Source organism: Camelus ferus, chromosome 2 (genome assembly GCF_009834535.1).
Source record: "Camelus ferus isolate YT-003-E chromosome 2, BCGSAC_Cfer_1.0, whole genome shotgun sequence".
NCBI classification, from domain to species: Eukaryota; Metazoa; Chordata; class Mammalia; order Artiodactyla; family Camelidae; genus Camelus; species Camelus ferus.
The window spans coordinates 30,697,060-30,724,485 of record NC_045697.1 but is presented as its reverse complement, the minus strand read 5'-3'; the positions used below and the strand labels follow the sequence as shown (position 1 = coordinate 30,724,485).

Below are 27,426 nucleotides of genomic sequence, written 5' to 3'. Positions count from 1 at the left end.
ATGTTGCATTTTGCCCTTTTTGTGGAAAGTAAGTGAAAACAAACCCGTGGTGCTCATGCTAAAGTAAGAAGTACAGGCTTCATAAGCTTAAGTCCATTCTGACAAGGGTGAAAGTTGTGTCTTCCAAAAGTGACTCATCATTAACCCAAGTTGTATGCTTATTTCACTTCAGTGGTGGTGAACTCGTGAAGGAAAAGAACAAATCCAAGAACAATGCAGTGCATTGTTGAATAGTGTGTCCAAAAGTCAAAGTGTAATTCAGAACTTTGGTATCTTTTTTTTTTTCCCTTTCTGGGAATAGAATCCTCCTTATAAGTTTATCACTAGACCTGCACACCTTTAACAGATTCCCAGGAGTAAATACAAGTGCTGAGTGTTTATCTGTGTTCAGACCCAAGCACCAGCATATAGTGGGAACTAAATCAGTATGTATCTGTATTCTTTTTTCCTTTAACTTGTGCTGTTTGGCTTCGCCTTGCTGATGACACCCTCTGGGATATAGAGAGTGATCGCACATTTTCTTCTGTTGCTGTAAGTATCCGCAGCCCTGAAGCAGGGTGTGGAAGCCACAGCATTCAGGTGTTACATCTTAGACTCTCTGTGATCTTCACTTCATCTCCTCATCTCTGCTGGTTATGCCGGACTAGACTAGTTTTCTAGTCAAAGGCTAGAGGCTCTAATTTTCCTTTCCTTAGGGATATTTCCACATTCTCTACTAGGGTGTTCCCGGGATATGTTCCTAAGTAAGAATATCTGTCCTGTAAACCCATAAAAGGAATCAGGAAGAAAAACCAAAATCCAGAAGCCGAAAGGGACCGTTTATATGCAGGTGCTTTCCGCAGCATTGCGTGTGGGGCCATCAAAAACATAGTTCTTAGGTGGCCTAACATGTTCTTTGCACATCTGGCCTCTGGTTCTTTAGACTGTTCCAAGCAAAGTTTTTTGCCAAAATGAAAACGACAAGTTGCATGCTATGATACTTTCCAAACAAGTCAGGGCTTTCCACTTATTTCACTATAAAACTGTATCAGATTTCATTGTCTAGGGTGCCCTATATGATTTTTATCAAGGATTTCCTTGGCAAAGGTCATGTAAAAGTAATGAAAAAGATCATCATAAAGCTGCCAGTCTCTGATGTCTTAAAAATCATTGTTATTTTATCTTATTTTATTTTTTTGGAGGGTATATTGGGGCTCAGGACACCCACCCGAAAATGTGCCAGAGTGGCATATCGAATATTGTGAATTGAAGTTACTTAACAAGCAGCCAGTACAAGAGGAACATTCTTACCCTTCTTTGTCCCTAGAAAACAAGAAATAAATCTCCCATTTGAAAGCTACCCTCCTTGCATCAGGAGGTAGAGAGACATCCATCCTTATCATCAGAGATAGGGAATTCAGGGCCACAAGGGCTGTTTAAACAAACCTTGTTACTTCCTCACTAATTTACTACTCCAAGCTTAAACTTCTTTGTCTTGTCAATTCGTCACAAATTGATTGTTTCTTTATCTAAAAAGTATAAGAGCTGCCTGCGTTGGCCACTTCTTAGGTCCCATTTCTATGAGACCTCCATACACAGGAAGTAAGTATGTTGGTTTGTTTTCTTCCTCCTGTTAAACTGTCTTGTGCCAATTTAATTATTAGACCAGTCAAAAGAATTCCGGAAGGGAAGGGTGGGACGTTTCCCCCTCCCCAACAGGTATTCTATGGACATGTTATCTGTTTTGCCAGGCAGAACCCCAAAGGTTCAACTAGAACTTTATTAAGACCTTCCAGTCAGAGTCATCTTTGTGAGGAATTCTACTTGACCTAATTATCTGCCAAGCATCGTTCTTTCCTTTTATTTTTCTTTTCCAAGCGTGTTTCTTATAAACCAAATACCTATTGTTTCTTCTCCTCGGTCCACAGTTACATAACCTGGCTTGAGCAGTAAGTAGCTTGTCTAGGCATTGATTATGTTATATTCATCAGGCAATTTATGTTCTACGAGATAGAAGGAAGTGTTAGATCATAACCACCTACTTTGTTCTCCATTTCCTCTATAATAAATAAGCCCAATAAATAACATTGTATTTATTGCTCTAATTAAGAGTATCCAAGATGACACAGAAGTTTTACAGGCAGCAAAAAACAATCCTCAAAATGGTCCCACAAGAAAACCACTGTAACTTCTCACAAGGTATTCTCCGATCACTAATGATTTGGTTATTCTTTCATTACTAAGCTTGTGCTGATTTGATTTTCATCTCTTTATCAAGGGCCTCAGTCCCGAAGGGAAGTAGAGATATAAACAGATAAGCAATTATTCATCATGGTACACTGTGTGAGTATAAACAAGTATTTGGAGAATCTATAAGATGGGGGTATTTGCGTCATCTGGAGGACTGGGGAACAGTAGAGTCAAGGGGACATTTCTCAGTTTATTTGTTCATTGCTTTTAGTATGTAGTCTTAAAGGAAAAAATAGTGATAATGGGGGATACTAAAGATGCCAGGGAGAAGTGGGAGGGACAGAAGTGAGAAAAGAAGCTAGGTCTTCCTTCTGGTTTAAGATTAGGGAGGATTAGGTAAAGGGAAGTTTTGAGAGAGGAAAGTCGGTATGAATGTTCTCAGTAAATAGGTAGATGTTTGTTGCAGTGACAGGGGCCAAAGCTGGAGTCTCGAGCAGAAAAGAGAGGGTCTGAGTAGCCTCCGAGAGCAGTGGAATCGGCTCAGCGTGGGTACAAGCCTAGATCAGCATACTGGGCACCTGTGGATAAGAGAAGAGCTGGAGTAGAGCCTGTCCCCAGGGGGAGATGATTTTATTCCCTCATGTAGTGTCAGGACTAAGAGCGCAGGAGGACTGCTGGTTGTGGACTGAACTGTGACCTGGCACAGCAGGCAAGCGTGGTGGGAGAGCAGAGGGGCTCCTGATGAGCACGTGCGGGTGGTGGGGAGGGAGAGGAGAGCTGGACTCCAGCGCCCATGTGGGATGCAGGCTGCTGGAGGTGCCAGCAAATCCCACTTTCCCTGCAGCTCCGTCCCTTCCCTGGATCCCCGCCTGGCCAGGTGCCTGAGCCCCTGCCTTTCCCCATGCCTCTGTCTCCCCAAACTGCCTTTACTTCTGACTGTCCCTGATGATGGCAACAGATACTCCTTTTCTCTTAGCCCACAAATCGGACTTTGTAGCACAAGGAGATACAGAGCTTTATTTTGTTGTACTATGTGGTCTTGTATCCTTTTTCAGAATTAGCTTCTTATTTATGTATTTTCACTTTCACATGTCACTAAGTTTCAATGTTGAAACATTTCCCCATTCAGTAGCCAAAAAGAAAACAAAGCAACAGCTAATGTAGTAATAAATTTATTTCTAGCTACAGGAGATAAGCTTCAATGCAATATGGCCATAAAGTATGGCTCCCAGGCTTAGGGGAGAAGCAATAAGCTTCCATAAGGAAAAAAATTTTTTTAATACTCCTGGCAGTATAAATAAGGGTAAAATATAACATGTAACTGGCAGCGCACACCAACAACAGAGCTGCTTACAAAAGAAAACTATAAACTAAAATAAGAAAATGTTTGAAACTTTTCTGTTGTTATTACCTTGCACCCCAGGTGGGCTGATGGGAGAATTCACTGTGCGAAGAGCTTGACTCACCATCTGAAATGTTATCTCTGTGACATCTCCTGGCACCTTTTGATTTGCTGAGGATCTGTGATAATCACCCAGGGAACCCAGGGGTACTGACACCGCGAATAAGTTCTCGGCACATTTTGAGGTGTTAGAGGGCACCAGTGGAAGGAGTTAGAGTGGGTCCCACAGGCTGGTTAATGAGGGAGCTTGCACAACTCAGGGCTTTACTTGACTTTCAGTCTTGCTTTGCAGCAAAGAAGTTTGAAGTCCTCCTGCAGTGCATCTCAGGTTTCATTTGGGTTTTCAGATCAGAAGTGACTTGGGCAAAAGCTTAAAAAACAGAGTGGCGGATGGTTGGATGGATGGATGAATAGGAAGATAGGTGCATAGGTAGAATGTTAGATAGGGAGATAGGCAGGCAGGCAGGAAATAGATACGCAGGTCCACACGCATGCATTTTAGGGGGCAGGGCCTTGGTCTGAAAGACTTGAAGTAATAGGAATTATTTGTTCTCTGGAAAATTAAAGAGCATAAAACAGAAGACCAAACCCTCTCTCTGTCTCTCTGGAATCAGAAGTGATAATAGAGGGGAAATGGAGTGCTTCCAGTGGGGTGAAATCCGAGTGTATCAGTGCTCTCATTCCATAAATATGTATTTCCCGAGCATCTGTAATTGCAGGCTCTGTGCTTGTGGCTGGGAACCAGATTAAACATTGTCCCTCCCCTCAAGGAACTGAGGGCCTTGCTCGCATAGAGTGAATTAGACTTGGTAGCGTGGAGTGAGTCTGGGAGGGCTTGGGAGGATGAACTTGATTTAAAAGAGAGTGGAATCTCTTCAGGAGGAAAGGGGGGTCCAGAGAGGGGGAATTGAAGGAGTCAAGATTTCGAAGGGAAATGTGAACAAAAGTTAGTAAGGCTTAAATTTTGGGCTTTATCAGGTAAGCAGTAGGAAGCCATTGAAAAAATTTGGAGCAAGAGGAGACATGATTTGTGTTTCAAATTTGTTTTGTAGAGAGAAGTCTCCGTTGGCGGTCAAGACGAGATGAGAGACAGATGATGAGGGCTCTGGGGAGACTACGGAGGGAGTGGGTGTGGGGATTCCATCTTATAATTTGCTGTGCCTGGTACTGTTGGTTTGTTTTTGCTGGATTATGTAGAGAAAGACAAGCTAGCACAGAAATTTAATTCTGAGTTTGGAATTAGAAACCATGTATTTGTGGCCCAGGAAGTTCCACTCTAAGTCTCACTCTTGTCATCTGCAGAAGGGGGACAAGGGTCATGCCTCCTGCACAGGGTTGTCACAAGTGTTGTATCTGTGTGTGCAGCCCTCAGAACCATGACTGGTGCGTGGTATGTGCTAAATATTGTTTTATTTTTATTTTTCATCAGTTCATTAATTTGCTTGTTCATTCATTTCACCCATGGGAATTTGCTTTTAAGACAATCCAGGGTAATCTACGATGGGTAGTTATTGATCAGTTTTGCTTACAGAATTTTACTGACATTTTTCACCTCTTTTTCTTAAAGTCCTCTTGGACCAAAAATTTCCAACCAGAAATGGGAGGGGGAGGCCTGTAAATTAAAACAGCTTTTTTCCCCACTGATGTAAAGTGTGAACAGAAAATTTTGCAAAGAATGCTGCTATGTGGTGGTCCTCCGTGTCACTGTAACGAGGAACAGGGGAAGTGTTAAATGAATTTCCAGTGTTGGGAAGTTTGGGCAGTCTTACTTTACAGTACAACACGGTTCTATTATTCTGATAAACAGGTTCTGAAATTCCAGACCATAGTGTGAACCACATTTGAAATACAAATGCAGAAACACCTTCAAAAATCCCCAATATAAAATTTTAATCACCTCTGCCTTTGCATCCCTGTTTGTGAGGATAACTCATATAAAGTGTACCACAGTCTTAAATTGGAACAATAATTGTATCTCCCTTGACTATAACAATAATTAGTATGTAAGTATTATTTTATTATAGGTATCTTTTATTATATAAATATAGATTTGTGTTTATTATATAAATAGCTACCAGCTCAGATTCTAGCATTCAGAACAAAGCTTCCAATAGTTGTTTCTTATATTTCCTTGTGCAAAGCTCATGTTGTGTTTCTTGGCAATGTTGGGGCTCTGTTGAAATAAGAAGCTGACTGTATTAGGTTATAGGAAAAGTCTACAGGATTTGGGGAGAAAACTAAGTATCCTGAAACTTTTTGCCTTTGAAGAGCTGGGAAAGCAGTGGTTCTTCACAGAGGGAGACAGATACAGCCCTTCTGCAGCCTGGAGGTGAACAAAGCGTTCCTTGACGTTGAAGGTTTTTATTGTGCCTGAAGGTGAACTCTTCATTGATGGAGGAGGTTCTTTTATCCAATCCATCGAGATTACTAGGCCACATGTCACCAGCCCCAGCTGAAACACAGCACCTCGTGAAATCATGATTAAAGTTATAGATGCCAATCCATGAAGTGGCAAGAGATTACAGATACTGCATTTCCTCCTCTCGGTTACTAGGAATTAAAGTTTCCATCGCATTGAGTATTTCTGAAAGAATACCCATAAATTATTTAAATTATATTCCCTGACGTTTCCCCTTGGTTCATAGCTAAGCAGTTTTGACTAGTTCAGTGTTGTGGTGCATTAACAAGATAATTTACTGAATATGTTTTTGCAAGATTGTGATTGTGCGGTTGAAATAGTGAGCAAAGATGGCAGGGCCACGGGTGACGTATAATCTAGTCCCTACCCTGCTCAGAACAGAGGTGTGACTTTAAAGGGAGTAATTTACTTTTTTTTTTTTTTCTGATAATGTTTGTCCAATCTCCTTTGAGGGGCTTTTGTGAGAATCAAATAAGTGGAGGTTTGTGAAAGCAGTTTGAAACATAAAAGGCACTAAAAATAACTCAACATAGTTGCCGAACATCCTGAAGGCATCTTTGCAGAACAAATGGGAGTAGATGTTGAGGGTGTTTTTTGTTTAATTTTACAGGCAACGAGGGAAACTCTCAGCCGTCACTGCACTACACTAGGTGACGCCCTTCTGAAGGAGAATGACTTTGCTCTCATCATCGATGGGAAGACCCTCAAGTACGCCTTAACCTTTGGAGTGCGCCAGTATTTCCTGGATTTGGCTTTGTCGTGCAAAGCTGTGATTTGCTGCAGGTAGGTTCCCAGTCATGTCGTCAGATTTCAGTAAGAGCAACTTGATCCTAAGTTCTTGGTGTCTAAAGTTCCTGGAGGTTGTTCTCCCCAGAACTTGTAAATGTCAGCTGTTTATGAATTCATTCACTCAATACTCAGGGCTGACAAACTGGGTTAGAATTTATTAGCCGCATTTTGAAGGTGAGCCCTAGCAATCATTAATAGTTATTGTTCATAATTTGAGTAGGCAGATGGCTCGCCATTTTCTGTGTCTCAGATTGATCATTTACCTGCATTTCTGTATCTGCAAATCCAGGGTTACTTCTGTAAAGGTTCTGTCTTCTACACTTAAATCTTTGATTCTGTTACTTAGTCTTATTTTAGGAGAATGTGTGATGGGAGGCACCAACTAAGTCATCTTCCAAGTAGCTGAGCATTTTTCTGAAGGCTGTTTATTGACCTTACAGTTTTCTGCCCTCTAATCTGTAATAGTGCCTGTATCCTAAATTGAGTTATCAAGGCCTACTCCACTGAATTATATTTTTGTGAATCATTTACCTCCAGTCCTTCCTGAATTTCTCGCCAAAGAATCTTCCCTATGTCTTCCTAAAATTTAAAGTATATTCATGACTACGCCCAGTCTCTTCCCTTCTGCTCACCATGAAACGCAAGGCTCTTCCTCTTTGCCACCCACTTACTGAACCTTACCAGCTGGCCAGACCAGGTGTAAGGTGTAAGCAGTTTCTCAAATCGCATTCTCTGCATGGGAGATGACGTGTTAGCAGGGCTTCTGAAGACTTTCTCAGAATCTGTGCTTTTAACATTATCCTTAAAACTGTACTGTTGCTTTTATTTTTTTTTCTTTTAAAATATTTATTAATAAAAGAGTCTTACACTTTTTAAAACCTTTTTTGGGTCTGGGCTTGATTTACTTAAATATCCTGTATATGACGTTGTCTCCAAATTTATAAGTCATGCCTTATAGCTATTTCCTGAATTTTAGTTGAAATAATACTTTGTGAAATATTGTTTAAACCATACTTAAGAAGTATCCTTGGTAAGTATCATTTCAGCCTATAAACTTGTATTATATTCAGAGCAGTAAGAGTTGCTTATTACTCCTAGTAATCTAATTATTTCAGTCAGTCATTTAATTTTTCTTCTCTGTGACATGTATTGATAAATACTGTTACTATAAAGCTTTTAGGCAATATGTCATATGGATACTTAATATTAGTAAGAATCAGACTCTGCTTAACCGTGAGGAAAAAATGGGAAATTATGTATCTTAACTGTCTCGTTTAAAAAGAGGATACTGATGATTTTTAAAATCTACTTTCCCAGTGGCTTTTCTTGGTTCCTTGCTAATCTCTCAACCAAGTCTTAGTCTTGTTCAGCTCTGATACTCCTCCATCAGGACAATTTTGTGCCAGGACTTAGTTGTTTAATCACTTTCGTTAATGGGATCACAAGGATCAACGAAAGATTGCCCGAAAGCACATTAGGTGATATGACTGTTGGCTCTGATTTGGAAACAGAACAGAACACAGAGCTGTTTAGATAAAATGACCAGCTCCGTGGAGCCAGCGTCTGCTCTGTGCCTACTGTGTGCTGAGTGTAAATGCTGCACAGACGAGGGTGAATAAGACTGTCTGCCTGCGCCGCTTCATGTTTCTGTCTGCCTTTTGTTTTAAGCAGAATCACAATTGGTTTGAAAGATGTGGGAGGCCGATTGTCACCGCAGCCGAGCCTCATTCTTAGAGCATTGCTTAACACAGTCCCTCCCACCATTCTTCAAAAAGTTGAACCACAAAATTAAACAATAGCAGAGGGAGAGAGAAACTAGAAAGCAGAGTCAAGGGAGAAAAAATGTGTTCTGCGCTTGTGAAATTCCCTCGTGAGATCCTTGTTCTGGATGCTCACAAGTCCCAGGACCTCGGGGCTCCTCCAGGTCCCAGGCCCCTGGGCGGGAATCACGTGCTGCACGTGCGGCCCAGCTCTGACACTGAGCTTAGAAAGATGTGTGTGGCCCCTTCCTCCCTCCGTCCTGTTTTATGCATGTTTGAGGACCGTGAAGGTCCCTATGCAGACACTGAGTTTTATTTAGAGTTTTAAGGGTTTTTTTTTTTTTTTAAAGTAAAATAGCTTTCCTCTACTCTTTTCTTCTAATTACCTTCATATTCTGTCTTTTCCCATAAGGACTGTGGTTCAACTTCCGGTCTGGCTTTGAGAATTCGTCTAATCCCATAATTATATCAGTGCCACTGCCCAGTTTATGCCTGTGCACCTTCTTGGCCTGGTGCCTCTTGGCATTTAAACTATTGGCACAGACCGTCTTCTTGTCATCTCCTTTCCTGACCTCGAAGCATCATTTCCACAATAACGCTTCTGTCACTAGTGAGGAATAGGTGGGCAATTCTGCATATCATTCCTTACAGTTAAATTCAGGCATCACTCCTGGTGTCTCAGATGATTGCAATCTCCCAGTCTCAGGAAATTCTCTATTTTACTCCATTATAATAAGTGCTCCAGATAAACATTGAATATTATCTCAAAATACAGTACGGCACTGTTTTCCCAATTCGTTTCTGTTCATTCTGGCCTTTATGGGTTTTCCCCACAAACCACTTTACAATTTATTTCTCATCAGTCCCCCCATGAAGATAATTCAGAATCTGTTCTTCTGTGCCATCTTCTCTGCTGTAGCCAGAGTGGAAGTCGGGGAAAGCCTCCCCTTAATGGGTAATGGGGCTCTGGATATTAGTTCCATCCTCAGGATTACATCAGCCACTTTCTTCCCTGACATTATCAGCGTGGAGGGCAGGAGGCGGTTTTCAGTGTTTGCCTAATTGACACAGTTATAAAGATGAGCGTTTTCCCTGAAGAGTCTGCAGTTGAATTGAAAGACACAGTTGTTCTCCATCAGTTGTCATTACATCTCTTACTCACCCTCATTTTCCAAAGGGAATACTCAGAGACAGGAATAATCCCCTCACCCCAAAATTATTCAGGGCTTTGGAGTCCTGGTTTTGGTTTACAAAGTGAAGTTTGCGTGTTATACCTCAAATAATTCTTCCAAGTATGTAAAACCCAGGAAGTAAAATAAAATCTGTTTTTATCAGTCTACCAAGCACCATATTTTCATATATACCACACAGGTTTTGTTTTTACCTCTGTGCGAATATTACCTATGTAACCTGAGTGGTTTAATAGGAAGCGTGCATCTTTTGTTAAGGGAGTTTTGGGTAAGTTCAAGTTATAAACATTGAACCACTCCTTTTGTGGTCCTTCTCTTTTGTTCCCTTCTTCAAGTACACTGATTCTTACCGTTTGGTGTGATCACAGATACTTTTGATGAACAAATGAAAGCTATGGACCAATTTTACACAAACATGGAAAATTGAATGCACCCCTTTAAGGACCTCACAGACTCCCTGAAACTCCTTGGACAGATAGAGGTGGGGGAACCTCGCAAGACTGATGATTTGTGTACACGGCTAAAACAAGAGCTATTCTGCAAATTAACTGGACCAGAGAAATAATTTCTCGTCTCAGCTGCCCGTATTTATGCCCTAAGGTCTTACAGCTTGTGTGATTGGTACAGTGGTGCTTTAGCTGGGGATTCATGGAATTCCTCTTCTCACTTTACCTCTCTTGCACTTTGGATAACGAATGGAATCTCTCTGGCCTTGGTTTTGTGACCTATACGATGAAGAGCTTGGCATATAGCAGTGATTCAAATCCTCCAGGAAGGCTGGATGTCCTCAGCAGTTAAGACTGGAGCTTCTCTGGCATAGAGAGGTGGGAAACCCATGCACTCACCCTTCCTGGGTTAGCTCCTTCCAGCTTGAAAGCCACTGGGCCAGGGGCCCTCTCCCAGCCCTTTCAGTTTTGAGGTGAACCCTACTTCTGTTGGCTGCTCTGTGCTGGGAGGAGTCATCTACTGCTTGGATCAGCTTAATTCAGGGAAGCATCTGTCCTGCCTCTTTTAATATTCCCTCCAGAAGAGAGTGGGGACACTGCAGTGGACTAGCTGCGTGTTAAGTAGCATGTGGTTTCTGAGATCCTCGTCAGTTCACATACTCCAGCCTTTCAAAGAATTTTACATTTTTTTCTGTAGTTGTCAGTGTAGTTTAAACATATTTTGAAACTTACATTCTGTGACAGTTGGTTGAAAATTGGCCTAGAGCCTCCAAGCTTTTAGACTGTCTGGTAATCACCTGTTCTTCTACATAATTTATGTACTCATGTCTTCTGAAAAGCAGAAGTTAAATTGAAGTCAGCATTTTTCCCTACTTGCAACATCTCTAATCAAAGTGTAAGCCCCTTCTGGGCCATTTTCCCCATCGTGCGTAAAAAAACACTTGACTCCGATGAGTGTCGTCACTCGGGAGTGACATTCCAGGCAAAACCTTTCACCTTAGTTCAATCGAGGGGCCCTCCAAGAAGAGGTCTAAGGGGACACCTTGAATACTTTTTGTCATAGCGTGAGTATGTTAAGTAAAGGGTCAAGTCAGGTCTACTTCTTGAATCTTTTGGGACTGTCTTAAATAAGGGATTTCTCTAAATAAATGTTCTACTTAAAGGGTAGTCATAAAGCACAAATGAAGCTAATAAATGCTCAACAGACATTCCTTTAAAGAAGAAAGTTTATGAACACCACTGGATGCCAAGCAGATGTTTGGCTTTGAGAAGACTTACAAACTCTTAATGAATGTCAACCTTATATTTGCTTCCAAGAAAATATGAATAAATGTTGGAAATGTTGAGAGAAGATTTATTTCATAAATATATGGCTAAAAGAGGACACACTGAAGAAATTTTATAACTTCATAAAATACCCATTTTTGCTTTAATATAATAATAAGTTGCTCAGCCCTGTCCATCTCATTTGTGGTTCTGCCTGTACTGAGTAATGTTAAAGGAGCCGCATGGCCACATGACAGCCTGGTAGCCAGTTATGATGTACACGATCAGGGAAGTCCTTATTGGGCAGTAAAGTATCTAAAAATTTATGAGGAATCTAAATGCTATAGAGTCTCACTTTAATTCAACATTATACAGTTTCACAGGTGACTCAGTTTACATAAACCTCCATCACCTACACACACACACACACACACACACATACACGAATTAGAACTTCAGGTTATATAATTCTGATCAAACATGAGTGTAAATCTCAGTGAATTTTCACAAAGTGAGCATACTGCCTTATCAAACACACAAACATGACCAGCACCCCAGAAGCCCCCTCATGCCCCCTTTATTTTATTATCCCCACAAGGATAACTGCTGTCTTGATTTCCATCACCATCCCTCTTAAGTTCTGTCTTAGTTATTAAAGTTTCTTTCTGTTTTGTATCTTGCTCACTTGGAATAAGTAAATACCTCTTCCATAACTACATTCAAATTCTTTAGGATTCTTTTCTGTTCAGCAGTCAGAAGTACAGAGCTCTGCAGCCTTCCTCTAAAGGCCTCCCTAAAACTTTACATAAATCAGTAAATCACTCTAATATGTTCCTCGGTCACGTGCACAGCCACCTGAGGCTTCCCATTCTCCTTCATTTCTCCAGTGATGGAGTGAGAGGACTTCATTTTCTGGTTTGCGAAGGACATGGGATGTGGAACCTACAGTAGTTCTCTGATCTGCCAGACTGGGGATCAGCTTGTCCGGGAAACGGAAGCAGAGTTAGTTTGGTATAACTGGTTCCCTTGAACCCTGGATGGTTTCTAGTGATGACCCACTTGTTAATAAGCCTATCTGAGCCATCGCTGCTTAGGGCAAATTAAAGGTTTGGCATCTTGAGCCAGGCTAGAGTTCCAGGAGTCGAGATCAGGCAGAACAGCAGGTCATGGCTGCCTGGACGCTGCAGGGCACAGAGCGAAGAGAAAGGAGAGACAGCATCCTAGGGGAAGATGGTCTTGGAAAACAAAAGGTATATTGCCAAGAGGGCAGTATAAAGAAAACAGAAACAGCCATAAAACGACAGGCTTTATATTGAGACATGAAAGAAGCGATGGTGCCAGATGGCATTTCCAAGAGGGAGTATTTTATAGAGCAAGTGGCAAACTTTTTCTGCAAAGAAATCAGAGAGTAAATATTTTAGGCTTATGGGCCAGTCTCTGTCACAGCTACTTAACTCTGATGTTGCAGCTTGGAAGCAGCAACAGGCACTACACAGATGAATGGGTGTGGCTGTGACCCTGTAAGTCTTTATGTAAAAGTAGGATGCTGCCCAGATTTGCCCCGGAGGCCGTAGTCAGCCATCCCCTGTAATGGACTCTGTGGCTCATGAACGAACAGTAGAGGGAGTCAGTTCTGACAAAACTTTTCCCAGAATATTGATGGAGTTCACCCCGGACTTCTAGTCTGTTACTTACAGACGCATTCTTTTTTCTTGAGAACTGAGACACGTGACCATCTCTCCTCACCTGGCATGTTTCCCTTCCTTCATGATTCCTCAGAAATGACTGACATTCTTTCTGTTGGGACAGCTGCACAGTCTGGCATCCCCGTTAAATTTTTCTGTGCCCTTGGATTCAAAACAAATCCATAAATGTGTCTGTTTCCTGAAATCAGTTGGTTTAAACTGAGGTGTCAATAGCAAGGGATACAACCATAAAAAAAGAATGAAATAATACCACTTGCAGCAACATGGGTGGACCTGAAAGTTACCATCGGAAGTGAAGTCCATCAGAGAAAGACAAATGTCATATGATATCACTTATATGTGGAATCTAAAAAGATGACACAAAGGAACTTATTTGCAAAATATGAAGAAGACTCACAGACATAGAAAACAAACTTATGGTTACCAAAGGGGAAAGGGTTGGGGGGAAGGATAAATTAGGAGTTTGAATTTAGCAGATACACACTAAGATATATTAAATAGATAAACACCAAGGTCCTACTGTATAGCACAGGGAATTATATTCAGTATACTGTAATAACCTATTATATATATATATATATATATATATATATATATATATATATATATATATATATATATAAACTGAATCACTGTGCTGTACACCAGAAACTAACACAACAGTGTAAATCAATTACACTTCAATTTTTTAAAAAAGAATTAAAAAAATAGCAACAGATATATTATAAACCCAGGACCATATACATGCATCCTGCTCTGTCACCCCTGTGCCTTCCCTCTGTTCTAGGGGGAAGTACCTCCAAGGTGCTAGAGGACCAGGGAGGCAAAGGAATCAGGCTGGAAGATGTGCAAGCTAGCCTTCTCCCTAAGCTGGAAGCACCACAGAATCTCGAACTAAATGAAGTTCTTGGATTTTTAGGCATTGTTTTAGTGTTTGCCCTTTATCCCCAGTCACTTTCTTTTCACTCCTCTTTAGGCAGACATTCTTAGGTATTTAATAGGTTCCCGTCCATCTGCCATACTTTATGTGTATAGCTGTGTAGCTATGAAAAATGCATAATATTGTTAAATGTGATTTGAATTGGGGGATAGATGCCTATTTATAATAATATATCAGCATAATTTTTTGCCTTTTTTTAATCTTTCTACATGTTTTTGAGATCTCTCCATGTTACCATGTATAGAACAAGTTTACGTCTTCACATATACACCACTTTATTCATCTGTTCTTGTAGTGATAGACACATAAATTGCCCCTCAATCTTTGCTACCATGGAAAGTGCCGAAATGAATATCCTGTGTACCCATGCAAGTGTTTTTCTAGGATATATACTTAGGAATGGGAATGCCTGGCTGTGGGATATATATTTCAGTTCAATCCGAATTATCAGAACTATCTCATTGCTCTAAAACAGCTGCGCTAGTATGTACTCCCAGATCCATGTAGGAAGGTTGCTGTCTCCCTACCTTCATATCGACACTTAACATTCTTCCTTTTACAACTTTGCCAATTTGATGTTTAACAAGTGGCACCTTGTTTTGATTTTCGTTTCTGTGAATACTAGGGAGATTGAATAGCTCTTTATTTAAATGTTTAACCCTCTGGATTTCTGCTTTTGAAGTACATTCACTCATTCTTTCTTTTTTTTCTTTCATTCATTCATTCAAAGTGTTTTTCAAGCACCTATTATGTGCCATAAATAGAACAATGAACAACAAGAAAAAATAATCCATGCCTTCACATTGTAGCTGTTATTCAGTAAAATAAATACACAGATGCATACAAAAGGCAGTAAATGCTGTGTGTATGAGTGATTATAATTGATTTATTACATATCAGATAGACATAAAGTCAATGGTAACACTTGTTATGAGAAAAAGTAGCACACTGAAGAAGGCTCCGGATACAGAGCTTTCCATTGGGTTTCCTGTATATTTTTCCTGCATATGTACAAGAATTCTTTGTATGTTCTGCATATTGATTCTTTGCTGGGTATAGACATGGCTGAATATCTTCTAATCCAGCTCCCTTCTCAGTTCTGCCTGTGGTATTCTTCCTGGAACAAAAATCATTGACCTTGAGACAGTCAAATTCCATTAATTTTTCCCTTTAAGGTTTGTGCTTTTGGGATAGTAAAAACTTCCCACACACGAAGATATTCTCCTACGTTTTTTTCTGTTAACTTTATAGCTTTATGTTTTTTGTATGGATATGAAGGAGAAGGGGTCCAGCATTATTCATTTCTACACAGTAAGCAAATTCTCCCAATACCACTTATTAAACAATCCACCCTTTTCCTTCTGTTTATAATGCTATATGATCCAGAACTTAAGCTCTGAGGCCAGACTTTCCAGAATCTAAGTCCAGACTCCACCTCTGAGTAGCTAAATAATACGTTAACTTCTCCAGCTTCAGTTTTCTTCATCTTTGAAATACAGATAAAAATAATTGTTCATAGAGTTGTGAGGAATAAATGGCCTAAGATATGTACTCAATGCATTGGTAGCTATTATTAAAAATTATATTCCTCTTTGAAATGCTATCAAATTTTATTTTGTGTAGCCTAATCGAACATTTCTCATGAGAAGAATGCTATCATACATTATTAATATTTCTCTCTGACCATTATGGCCTTTTCTGTGTCCTAAATTCTGTTTATCTGGCATTAAAATTGCTAACGTGGCTTTCTTTTGTTTCATATGGGCCTTATCCTTTTTTTTTTCCAACCTCTAAACCTTTGTGTTCGATCCTTCTGTATAATATAGTAGCTAAAAATGCTGTCCTCTCTCTAAATCCACACTGCTTAGTGTTGAATTCTGGCTTCACCTCTGTCTTTCTTACTATTTTGCCTTAAGTTATGTAATCCTTTTGTGCCTCAGGGTCCTCATTTGTAAAATGGAAATAATAGTAACCTGTCTCATACAGGATTCAGAGAATTGAATGAATTAAAATAAGAGCTCAGAACATAGAACAAGTAAGTGTTATATTAGCTGTTATTGTGAAGTGTGTCTCTTAGATGCCATATTGCTAGATATTTTTGTTTTAATCTAATGTGAGAATTCACCTTCTAATTGATGAATTTAACCCATTTATATTTATTATAATTATTGCCATATTAGGCCTCACTCTCTAAATCAGATTTTCTTCAGCTGGTTTGAGACTTTTACAATCTATATTTATGCTATGTCTGATTATTTCTAATGTTTTGATGACCATATTTGTACTTATTGTCTGTATGTATTAGTATGTCTTTCCTTCCCTCCCCCCCCCCATAAAGAGACAAGAACTGAAGATATTAAAGTAATTTTGTGCATGCATCCAGGAGCAGGTCAGATTGCTTTCTTTGTAATTAATCTACTTTTATATTAGAAGCTTTTAGAAGCTTTAGAATCTTTAGAATTTTTTCTTTTTTTAACTTTTTTTATTGCGTTATAGTCATTTTACAATATTGTGTCAAATTCCAGTGTAGAGCACAATTTTTCAATTATACGTGAACATACATACATTCATCGTCACATTTTTTTCCACTGTGAGCTACCATAAGATCTTGTGTATATTTCCCTGTGCTATACAGTATAATCTTATTTATCTATTCTACATTTTGAAATCCCAGTCTGTCCCTTCCCACCCCCTACCCCCTAGAATGTTTTCTTAATCGTAGTTTAACCATAATGTGTCTGCAGTAGGTACGTTTTTCTTGCATTTCTTTTTGGTGCTATATAAGCCCTTTCAATCTAAGGATAGATATCTTTCTTTAATTCTGGAAAATTATTAATCATTCTTTTTAATTTTATCCTTTTTTATTCTCTTCTTGGACTCCCATTACATATATGTAGTCACCTCTTTTCCTCCATTCTTTTCATTTTTTTCACAATCTTTAATTTCCTCTTATCTTTTGGGAAAATTTTTTGTTTTCACTTTCAGGTTCTATCATATTGACTACTCAGTTTACTATTGGCTTCTTTATTTTAGCAGTTATAGTTTTATATAACTTATTCTCAATTGATTCTTCACTGTAACTCCTTGTTCCCGTTAGATGTTTCCAGGATCTCACCTTATTTTTCCAAGGTTTATTTTTCATTAAACTTTTTAAAAATTCTTGTTATCTCTGCTTTTACAAGTTCTACTTTTTTATAAGTTATTATATTTCTTTTGTGCTTATAATCTTCTCCTATCTTATAAGTATTCCCTTTGAAACCATTTTTCCCCATTTTCCCTAGTGAGCAGTAATGTTCCCTCTGAGGCAAAAGTGAAAGCTAGGTCCTAACATGAGGCAAATTTGGAGACAGGGCTCAGTGAATCCCTGTTTTCCCCTAGTTCCTTTATCCAAACACCACTCTTGTTAAAGGCAGCCACATTCTGATGAAATTGCCTGAGCGAGGTAACGTTCAAGGGTTCTCAGCACACCCATACCATTGGCACCTGTCTCTTCCTGGCTTCATGCCCTGAGGTTGACCAGAAAGCTTGACTTTCCTCTCTGAGGCATGAGGGGAGAAATTTCCTGAGGTTTTACCTTTAGAACACTGGGGATACTCCTGGATTTGGAATGTTTTGTTTTTCAAACATATTACTTTGTAGACTTCGAGTTTCCACAGACTCCAAGCCTAAACCAAAGTTCACAGTTTTGTTGGGAGAGGAGCCCCTTAGCTCAATCCAGCCCAGCCTCAGCCCCCCACACTGGTCAGCCTGGGCTTGCACAGGGCACCACGGAGAAGTGGGAAAGCTTTCCCCACCTGGCTGTTCCCCTATAGCCTCTGGTACACCACTCTTACCCATTTCCTGTTTACCCAAAGGTTTCTCACAGATTTTGTGTTAACTGATAATGGTGACCCCGAAGTCTAGTGAACTCCTTTTCTAATTCATGGCATCCTCTGGGTTTTATTCCAATTTCTGTCGATAGCCTGTGCTCCCACTTCTTCCATCCACCACTAGGTATTTCTGAGAGAAGACTCCTTGGAGAAACCATCCACACAGAAGAGAATTCAAAAGGAGTGGAGGGCAGAGGAAGGAAGGAAAGAAGGGCAGACTGATTTTCTTTAAGCCTAGAGAAGCTCCAGCCTTTCCTTACCTAACCAGAGTCACGGGAAAAGGGAAGAGAATCAGTGCCCCATGGGCTACGAGCAGACATGGTGTATGGGGGGAGATGGAGGCCGTAGGTCTTCCCTCTGAGAGCAAGGTCACTATAAGGCAGAGCTAGAAGGGGAAAGCAGTCCGCCTTCTCGAGTAGACGTGCTTCACGGTTGGAAGCCCACCAGTCCTATCAGGCAAGGCTCCCTAGACAGAAAGTGGTGGCTGGGCCTTGCCCCATGTTGAAGAAATTACTGTCTCTCTCTCCACTACTTCTATCTCTTTAAAGCAAGAGTCCATAGAGAAACCATTGTCATGTAGGCTTTTAACATCTGACGCCTGAGACAGTGGCTCAATAAAAGTCCTTAAGCTAGTAACTCCTAGGGGCAGAAGGAGGATTCTGAGGTCTTCTATTTCATTTCCTTTCTTCTCCTTATATTCTTCCATAGAAATTCTGTCACATAGTAAAAGGTCACTAAATACTTGATGAGTGGATGACATCTGAATGTACAACCCCGGCTCTGCATCCTTTTCCAAGCTCAGTTCTGACTTTTCCATCAGCTTGCTTAGTGATTCCACTAGAATATCTCAGTGATATCTGACCTTCTGAGTATTTAGAACATCCCTGATATTTTTCTTCTATATATCTTCCTGCCTTTTCTATTTATGTTTAATCCCTCATTTTCCTAATAACCCAACTTTGAAACCCTAGGGATCATCTCTGATTCCACTTTGATTTGAAAACCCCCACCAACTAAATGTCCCTTCTTTTCATTTTCATTGTCCTCATCCTAGGTAAAGTCCAGATACATCCACAGATATCTCCATCTATTTTATATACAGACATACCTAATTGTATTGTACTTCACAGATGTTGTCAGATGATAGCATTTTTTTAGCAATGAAATATTTTTAATTAAGGTATGTGTATGTCTGTCTGTATGTATATATGTTCTGAGCAACCCAAATTAATATTTTTAAGTCACTGCTTCTATTATATTCACTTTTGGCTCAAAAACTTTTAACTTACTGCTTAGAGCCAGCTGTGACATTCGGACTTTCTTACCGTGCATGCAGAGGCCCCTGTCATCTGGTTCTAATCTACTCTGAATATGCCCACTTTCCACTAAAGAAGTAGTAAGTTTCCTTCTCCACTTAATGGTTTTTCACCTGTCTTTCCCACCCTGAAGAATCCAGTATCCTGTACTTAGTTCCTCTCTACTCCAGATACGTGGCGGGTTAAACAGACTGCCTCCTAACAGTGAGCCATCTAAAATGAACAAGAGTTGTGATCTTAGCTTCATGGATAGTGAGGTTAATTTTTCTTTCTTGCAAAATTTCCATTTATTCAGTTCTACTACCATGTTTACATCCGCTGAGTGCTAAGCAGAGTACTAGGTCCTAGATAGATAGATAGATAGATAGATAGATAGATAGATAGATAGATAGATAGACAGACAGACAGACAGACAGACAGACAGACCAACCTTTTTTTTAATGAATGGTACCACTGTGGACAAACTTTTCTGTGGTGTGACTACAGTGATAAAGATTTCTACTAGAAGGAGCTTTGTTTTTAGTGCCTTTTATAAGGTATCTTTGCCAGTTAGTAGTTTGGGGTGCCTACACACACACACATACATGCATATTCAAACATACACTATCCATATGGTCAGTCGTTATTTAAAATATTTTCTGAACCATTGAAACCAAAGTTTACCTATAACAACATAAATTCCGCAAAAGAGAAGTTTTGCATCTAAGATGCATTGCAAAAAGAAATCTTTTTTAAAGTTACTTTCCTTTTTTGTCCTATGGCAAGGCTATCTGCATTTTATTTCTGTAGATTCCCCACGTTGTAAGTTCCCCTTGATGCCTCTGCCTTCACAGGGCATCCACAGATGTTGCTTTTGGAGGCTAGGGGAGCGAGCACTCACTCATCATTTGGAGGCTGGGGGAGCACCCACTCATCAGTCACTTGAACATCACAAGTCTCTCACCTAGAAGTGGGTGAATGTTTCATTGTGTGCCCTGTGCTAAGAATCATTTTTAGGATTTGCTTTTTAAGCAGCTGTTTTCATTCCAGTAATAAATTGATGGTGAGTTTCTAGAAGTGTTTATAATATTTATGTAATTTGGGTACATGTAACACAGATTTTTTTTTTTTTTTTTGCCCTATTTTAACTCCTCCTCGGTTCAAAACTTTATAAATGAGCCTAGCAAATTTTAGTTCAACAAAGAGTTAAGTAAGATCTCATAAATTTTTCTCTTAGGTTTTTCTCCCCTTGTGTAATTTCTTTATTAGTCATCATAATATGACTCAATGGGGAATAGACTGATATTCACAAAGAGAAAACTTAGGAAGTTTGTTGCAAAGCAAAGTACAGCAGATCCCCCACCAATGACCCTGACCTCTTGATAGCCATCAGGAGCAAGCCCTCAGGCTTAGTAAATACAGGGGCTCTATCCATATGGGGTCATTATGCAAAGCACTTCAGGATAATAAAGAAAGATGATGTTACTCCATGTTCTTAATTTTTTCTAGATTTACTTCCCAAAAGCAACTTTATAGTAACTTGTAAGTTTACAATATAAATTTTTAAGTGAATGTATTATCAGCATAACTTCTAGTGTACATGTGAGATTTTTCTAGGTTGTTAACCTAAAAACACAACACAGTAAGATAAATTATTGTACTCCTGTTAGCTACCTATAAAAATTCCCTTCAGATATTCTTTATTATGTGACTGTGTATATACATGCTCATATAATCCTTATTCCATTCAAAAAGGTGATTCATTTAGCTAATCCCATTAAAAGGGTGCCAAATGCAGCTCGTATGAGATGGGCTTCCCCATATGCTTTCCAGCTTAAATGGTAAAAATTTCCAGTGCTCCGACCTAATGTTCACAGGGCAGAGAGTTACTACATAGCAAATAAGAAAAATAATGAATAACACGTGTGGAAACTGCAGCCAAAATCATATCTGAAGAGCATGTTGCACTCAGTGCACTGCTAGGTTGTGTCGCAAAGGACCACCCTCTGTTTGTGGAGTCACGAGGAAGAAAGCTGGACTTGACAGCCTATGCTGAATGTGTAGTCCTTTTCCACAGAGTCTCTGCCTTCTTACAAAGAAAAAAGAGTGACAGTGGAAGAGAAGAGAACCGTGAATAATTTATGTCCTGATGCAGACCCACTGGTGATTATAAAAAATTTTTTTATAAAACTAGAGTAGAAAACAGAGTGCTTCTATGATATTTCTGAGCTGTGCATTGGATCACTATTGGTATTTGTAAAATTTAGGTTTGAGATCATTTCAATCATGGATTTGTGGTTCTTGATAGACATTTGGAAGAGTTAACTTGTGTGGTAAGATTGTCCTAGACTATTCTGGAAATTGTACCAATACAGAAGCAAGTGTACAAAAGTTAAAGTAAACTCTAATGAGTGAAGGAGGTGATCTTTTATAAGGTGGAAACACAACAGTAGAAAGGAATATATTCTGGAGAATTTCTAACATGAGGTTAAAGAAATTTAATATGTGCTATTTCTGTGATGTGAGCACTCCTCTCCTGGTCAAGGCCACGTCAAATTCTAACTCATCAAAGAAGGCTTTTGCAGCCCATGCTAATTTCGACATCCTCTGAAATTGTTAAGAACTGGCAAGTAGATGAAACAGCCTTATGCAGCACTCATTTTTAATGTCTTATAATTTGGTTTTGCTATCTTGTAGAGCCCCCTTGTAGCAAGGAACAGCTTTTTCAAATGGATGCTATAAAAGAAATAGAAGATCTGTTGAACTGAGTTCAGCTTGACTGAGCTGAGTCCCATTAAACCACATTCCCTCCCTAAGACATGCTGGTGGTTGCCCACCGCCCATCATGCCCAGACCTGGAAGGACAGTCTTTAGTGCCTGCCTGCACTTCTGCTTGCATGAGTCCACTTGATGCTTACTGGGACTCTGTGGGTGCTTGTTCCTTAATCTGTGTATTCCTGTTGTACTCCTTAAAGTAATCATCATTTAATTAGATGCAAGTCGTCAAAAAGTAATCTAGTCAGAATTGTTGCTAGGAAAACCAAGTATCATGTTCTAGAAAAACTTTAAAAAATATGCTGTTGAACTTGGGGTAAGATCATAATAAACTGGGGGGAGGGGCATCATTACATTCTAGTCCTCACTTAATGAAACAAACCATGGATTGTGCCTCATCAGTGAGATTTCTGCAAGAAAAATAGGCAGAATTGTAAAAACAAACTCCTTTGCAGAGTAAGGTTCTTTGCCCTACATCACAAGCTGGTACATTTATATCTTGAGTTAAATGTTTTAAGTGGATACATTTTATTTTATGAGTCCCCACTTAAATCTAACATCTTTGTTTAGCAACCCACCGCTATTTCAAACCCGTCAGATACCAGGGCTTCCTCTGTTTCTTGAGTCTTCTTCCAAGCCAGTTGTCTACTTTTATCTTGATAATGGAAGCAGATACCCTTGCTCGTAGCAGCTGCAGTGTAATTTGGGGGATGTCTCTCACTACATCATCATATTTAAAAAAAAAAAAAAAGCATTGTTCTTGCCAAGGGAGCTCATACTCTGTTTTTAATACCTGAGTTAGCCACACCCACAGAGTTGGTATAAAATCTTCAGCTGATTTTAATTTGGGGGTATTGAAAATTGCAGTGTCAAGCAGAGAAAGCACTGGTTGGTTGTAATAGCCATGAAAAAAGATAATGAAGTTTAATCCAGCTCTTTTCTTTTTTTTTTTAATTGATTTATAATCATTTTACAATGTTGTGTCAAATTCCAGTGTTCAGCACAATTTTTCAGTCATACATGGACATATACACACTCATTGTCACATTTTTTTTCTCTGTGAGCTACCATAAGATTTTTGAATCCAGCTCTTCTCTGATGCTCCTTTAAATTACTAATATTAGCTCCCTGTGCAGAGATTTCTTCTTTATTACACATTCAGCATATGGGGAGAAAAAAAAATAAAGAACAATACCAGTGTTTCAAGGCTCCATTGATTCCATGGTGTGACTTCACAATGGATGTACGTCGTGAGCCTGTTAAATTGTAAAGGGAATTTGATCAATGTTTTCAAATGCTTTTCTCTTTTCATGCCCATTTCCCATTTTCTTTTTAGATCATTTCTAGGTGAGCATTCTTTTTTGACATTTACTAAATGTCAGCCGTAGTCCATGTTGAAAACATTGGCCTAGAGCCAGTGGGCTTACCAATTTATATTAGCCTGTTAAAAAAAATTAAATAAAATGTGAAAATGAATTGAAAATTGCTTTGAAGAAAAATGAGGGCTCACAGTGGAAAAGCCCATTCATGGCCTGACATTTATCCATTCCCTTCCTGTGTCACAGTTGTCACTTGGTGCTATCACCAGACTCCGAAAGGAAATCCAAAGAAAGAATTAAAAATAATTCTTTCATGCAGCAGCCGTTTATTGAGTACCTATTCTGGATCAGCACTAGGAATACGAAGATGAGGAGACTGGTTCACTCTGCATCAACTCAGAGCCTAACGCAGTGAATCTCAAACTTGAAATAAAGACCGGATCTGTTCTTGGCTAAAGCCTTTGAGAAGGGCAGCTGGACCTCCTGAAAGCACATGTTTATGCACAATATCAACTGCGAGGAATTTTTCCTAAGGGAATAATCAGGGAAACATGCAAAGATGTATTGAGTCTTGCAGAGTCATGATCTCCATTTCTAAGTAGAATAACAAATGATATTTGTTATTTGTTGTTTTTTTGGGGGGAGGGGATTACTTGTGGGGGGTTAGGTTTATTTATTTATTTTTTAAATGAAGGTCCTGGGGATTGAATGCAGAATCTCGTGCATGCCAAGTACATGCTCTACCACTGAGCTATCCCCTCTCCAAATAAGTTTTTGGAGTTTGCTAGAGATACTGCTTTTTTGCAGGGAGAGGGGTAGGTGATTATGTTAATTTATTTCTTTTTAATGGAGGTACTGGGGCTTGAACCCAGGACCACATGCATGCTGGGCATGCACTCTACCACTGAGCTATACCCACTCCCACCCCAAATAATAAATAATTAATCATGTTCCTGCAGGTATGTACTGCACTTAACCTTGATAAAGAGTTTAGCTCTGAGTTGTTTCTATTGTCCACTAACACTGTATATATTACGTGTTTCTCAGTTTACTTAATAGTTTACTGAGCCAGTTCACTGTTCAGTTTTCCTTTCTTTCTCTTTAATCACCAAGACCATGTGGACAGTATAAGTCAATCACACTGATGTTTTCTGTCATGGAGCTCTTCTGTGATTGTCATGGGGTTTATTTCTTAAACGGCTTTTAAAAGTCTGTGATAAGTTGCTCCAAAGGTAACACCAAATACGATTTTAGTGTGAATGCTCGTGTTCCCTGTTCCTGACCTGCCTTTCTGTTAAAGGTTGCTTGATTCTACTTGGCCATTGTCAGTAGCTTTGGAAGAAGACTGAGGCACATGAGCTTTGCAATCAAGTGCTTGGTATTGACTCTGGTTGATTCACCAGGGTGCCTGAGGACAGGTTGAGAAGTTAGCCAGTTCCCTACTGTTAATTCAAGTAAAGGTTTAAGTCGTTCTAAATGTATAGTCCATCATCTAAAGTCAGCTTGCAGAGGCTCGAAACTTTTATTTTCCACGTGTAGTGTAGGGTTTAGTTGGTATTTGGACACCACTCAACAGCCTTTCTGGCTTTCTTTTTCAGTCAAAAATGAGGAATTAGACATTCTGATGTTATTTGTTAGGAAGTAATGGAATTTCTGAACTCAGATGTCATTTTTTAACAAATGTCTGCAAGCATTCTGGTACACTGATGCTTAGCAAGGCATTGTAGTTTCTCTCACCTAGAGGTTTGCTCCCAGGGCCTTATTTTTTCCCTAAAAGTGGCCAGCCAGGCTCACAGAGAGCTAAACATTTGTAAACCTAGGGCTTTTCCATGATGATTCTTCAGAGACCTAGTCATTTGCCTCTTCTGCTGCTTTTATCCTTCAGGACTATAACATCTCAAAATTCTTTTTCAGAAAACGAAGTTAATTAATTTTTTTTTTTTTTTTTTTTTTTTTTTTTTTTTTTTATCTAAAGGGTTTCTCCACTTCAAAAATCTGAAGTCGTTGAGATGGTTAAAAAACAAGTTAAAGTCATAACCCTTGCCATCGGGGATGGAGCAAATGACGTCAGCATGATCCAGACGGCACACGTGGGGGTTGGGATCAGCGGCAACGAAGGCCTTCAGGCGGCTAATTCCTCCGATTACTCCATAGCGCAGGTACCTCGTCGCCCCGCGGGACACACCGTTCGTCCCGCGCAGCTGCCCTCTGAAGAGGAAAATACTAATTTTTTCCCACTCTCATTTTAGTTCAAGTATTTGAAGAATTTATTGATGGTTCATGGTGCCTGGAACTATAACAGAGTCTCCAAGTGCATTTTGTACTGCTTCTACAAGAACATCGTCCTCTACATCATCGAGGTAACACGTTCCGTTTAAAATCCTTGTCATCTGCGCATGTACGTGAGAATTCTCTTGGTGAGGACATTTTCTCATCATTGTAATTAATCCTATATTTGCCCACTTTTTCTAACTTCTTAATCTGTTAAAACAACACGTTTGTCAGCCATGGAGAACAAGGTTTAAATTCTGACTAAAAACATGCTACAGCTTTGGTTAGAAATGTTGAATTACAATTGGTCATAAACTAATGTGTTCAGGTTTTAAAAGACTGCAAACTCTATAGCATTTTTTTATAAAGCTCAAAAACATGAGAGAAAACGATACGCTGTTTCGGGATGCAAACAAGGAAGACGGTGTTTAAAAAGAAAAGGAAGGGACAGTGGACAGAAAACTGGGGATGTCAGCTCTACCAGGGGATCTAATCTGGTAGGAGGCACGGGTGGCTTTGCTGGTATTGGCCACCTTGCAGTTCTTAGCCTTCTCGTAGTTCAAACTTAGATAATTATATACAAGGATCCCTTGTTTTGGTTTCTGAGTTTGGTAAGTTGAGTCCAGACAATGAGGAATTTGTCTAAAAATTAGAAGACTCACTTCCTGTGTCTGGATAACAAGAAATTTCTATATTCCTTTTCATGTAGCAAATATGACATCATTTAACATGAAAACATAACCTGGGTCAGGAATATCGCTTCTAAGAGGATGCATTTTGTTCTGCGAACATTTTTACAGTACCTGCTGGATGCCAGGCCCCAGGCTTAGTTCAGCAGCTATAAAGTAAATCAAGCAAGGTTCTGTTGGAGCTTGCCAACAGAAACATAAAACAAGCTGCATGTGTGAATGCACATTTTCTAGGAGCCATGTGAACAAGTAAAAAAAATTAAAGCCTAAATAAATGTTTTAATTATCTTTCAATTAACTGGATATATTCAATATTATCATTTCAGCATATATTATTAATACAGTATCTCACTTTTTTCCTTCACACTAAATGTTCAAAATCTGGTGTGTATTTTACACTTAGAGTATATCTCAGTTTGGACTAATCACATTTCAAGTGTTCAGGGAGCCGCGTAGCCAGTGGCTACCACCGTGGATAGCACGACACTAATAGATGAATAAGCAGATTCAGGGTGTGGTACGCAAGTTACTTTTTTTTTTTTTTTTACCATTTTATCATCAGAAACAATATTTGTAATGCTTATTCCTTGCTCCTCTTGAGGCTTCACAAAGCATTTTTTTTCTTTTTGTGTGTGTGGTGGTGGGGGTCAGGGAGGTTATAGGTAACTAGGTTTACTTATTTGTTTAGAGGAGGGACCGGGGTTTGAACCCAGGACCTTGTTGCATGCTAGGCATGCGCTCTGCCACTTGAGCTATACCCTGCCCCCTCCATAGCTTCTTAAGAAATCCCTCTATCTTCCACTCCTGTCAGAGGAGCTGCCTATGCCCTCGTAAATCTGCTCCAGGCTCCCTTACAGATGTTTGCTTATGCCACCTTGCCCTCGACTCTGTTCACTGTTTCTGCCCATCGATCAGGAAAGACAGAACCTAACCATTTGCCAGGTGGAAATAATACCCCATATTTTACACCACAGAAGTAACACTTTAAACCAAAAAACTCAGTAGATTCCCCCTTACCCCTGTTGATGAATTAGTTGTAGCTGCTGTATGTTTGCTTCAGCTGGTCTTTATGCCTGTCAGAATGTTTATCTCCTTATCAAAATGTTGACTTAGCGTAGTTC

The 27,426-nt window shown here is 39.6% G+C and overlaps 1 protein-coding gene across 4 annotated transcripts in view; it reads left to right on the top strand.

Moving 5' to 3' along the window:
• The window catches only part of ATP8A1 (ATPase phospholipid transporting 8A1), a 218,494-nt gene that overhangs the window by 138,925 nt on the left and 52,143 nt on the right, over nt 1-27,426 (top strand). For all 4 annotated transcript variants that reach the window (XM_032496806.1, XM_032496817.1, XM_032496809.1 and 1 more), the window contains 3 exons: nt 6,601-6,773; nt 25,321-25,504; nt 25,595-25,705. In XM_032496806.1, coding sequence (XP_032352697.1) covers nt 6,601-6,773; nt 25,321-25,504; nt 25,595-25,705 — 468 coding nt within the window. The remainder of the gene's footprint in view (nt 1-6,600; nt 6,774-25,320; nt 25,505-25,594; nt 25,706-27,426) is intronic.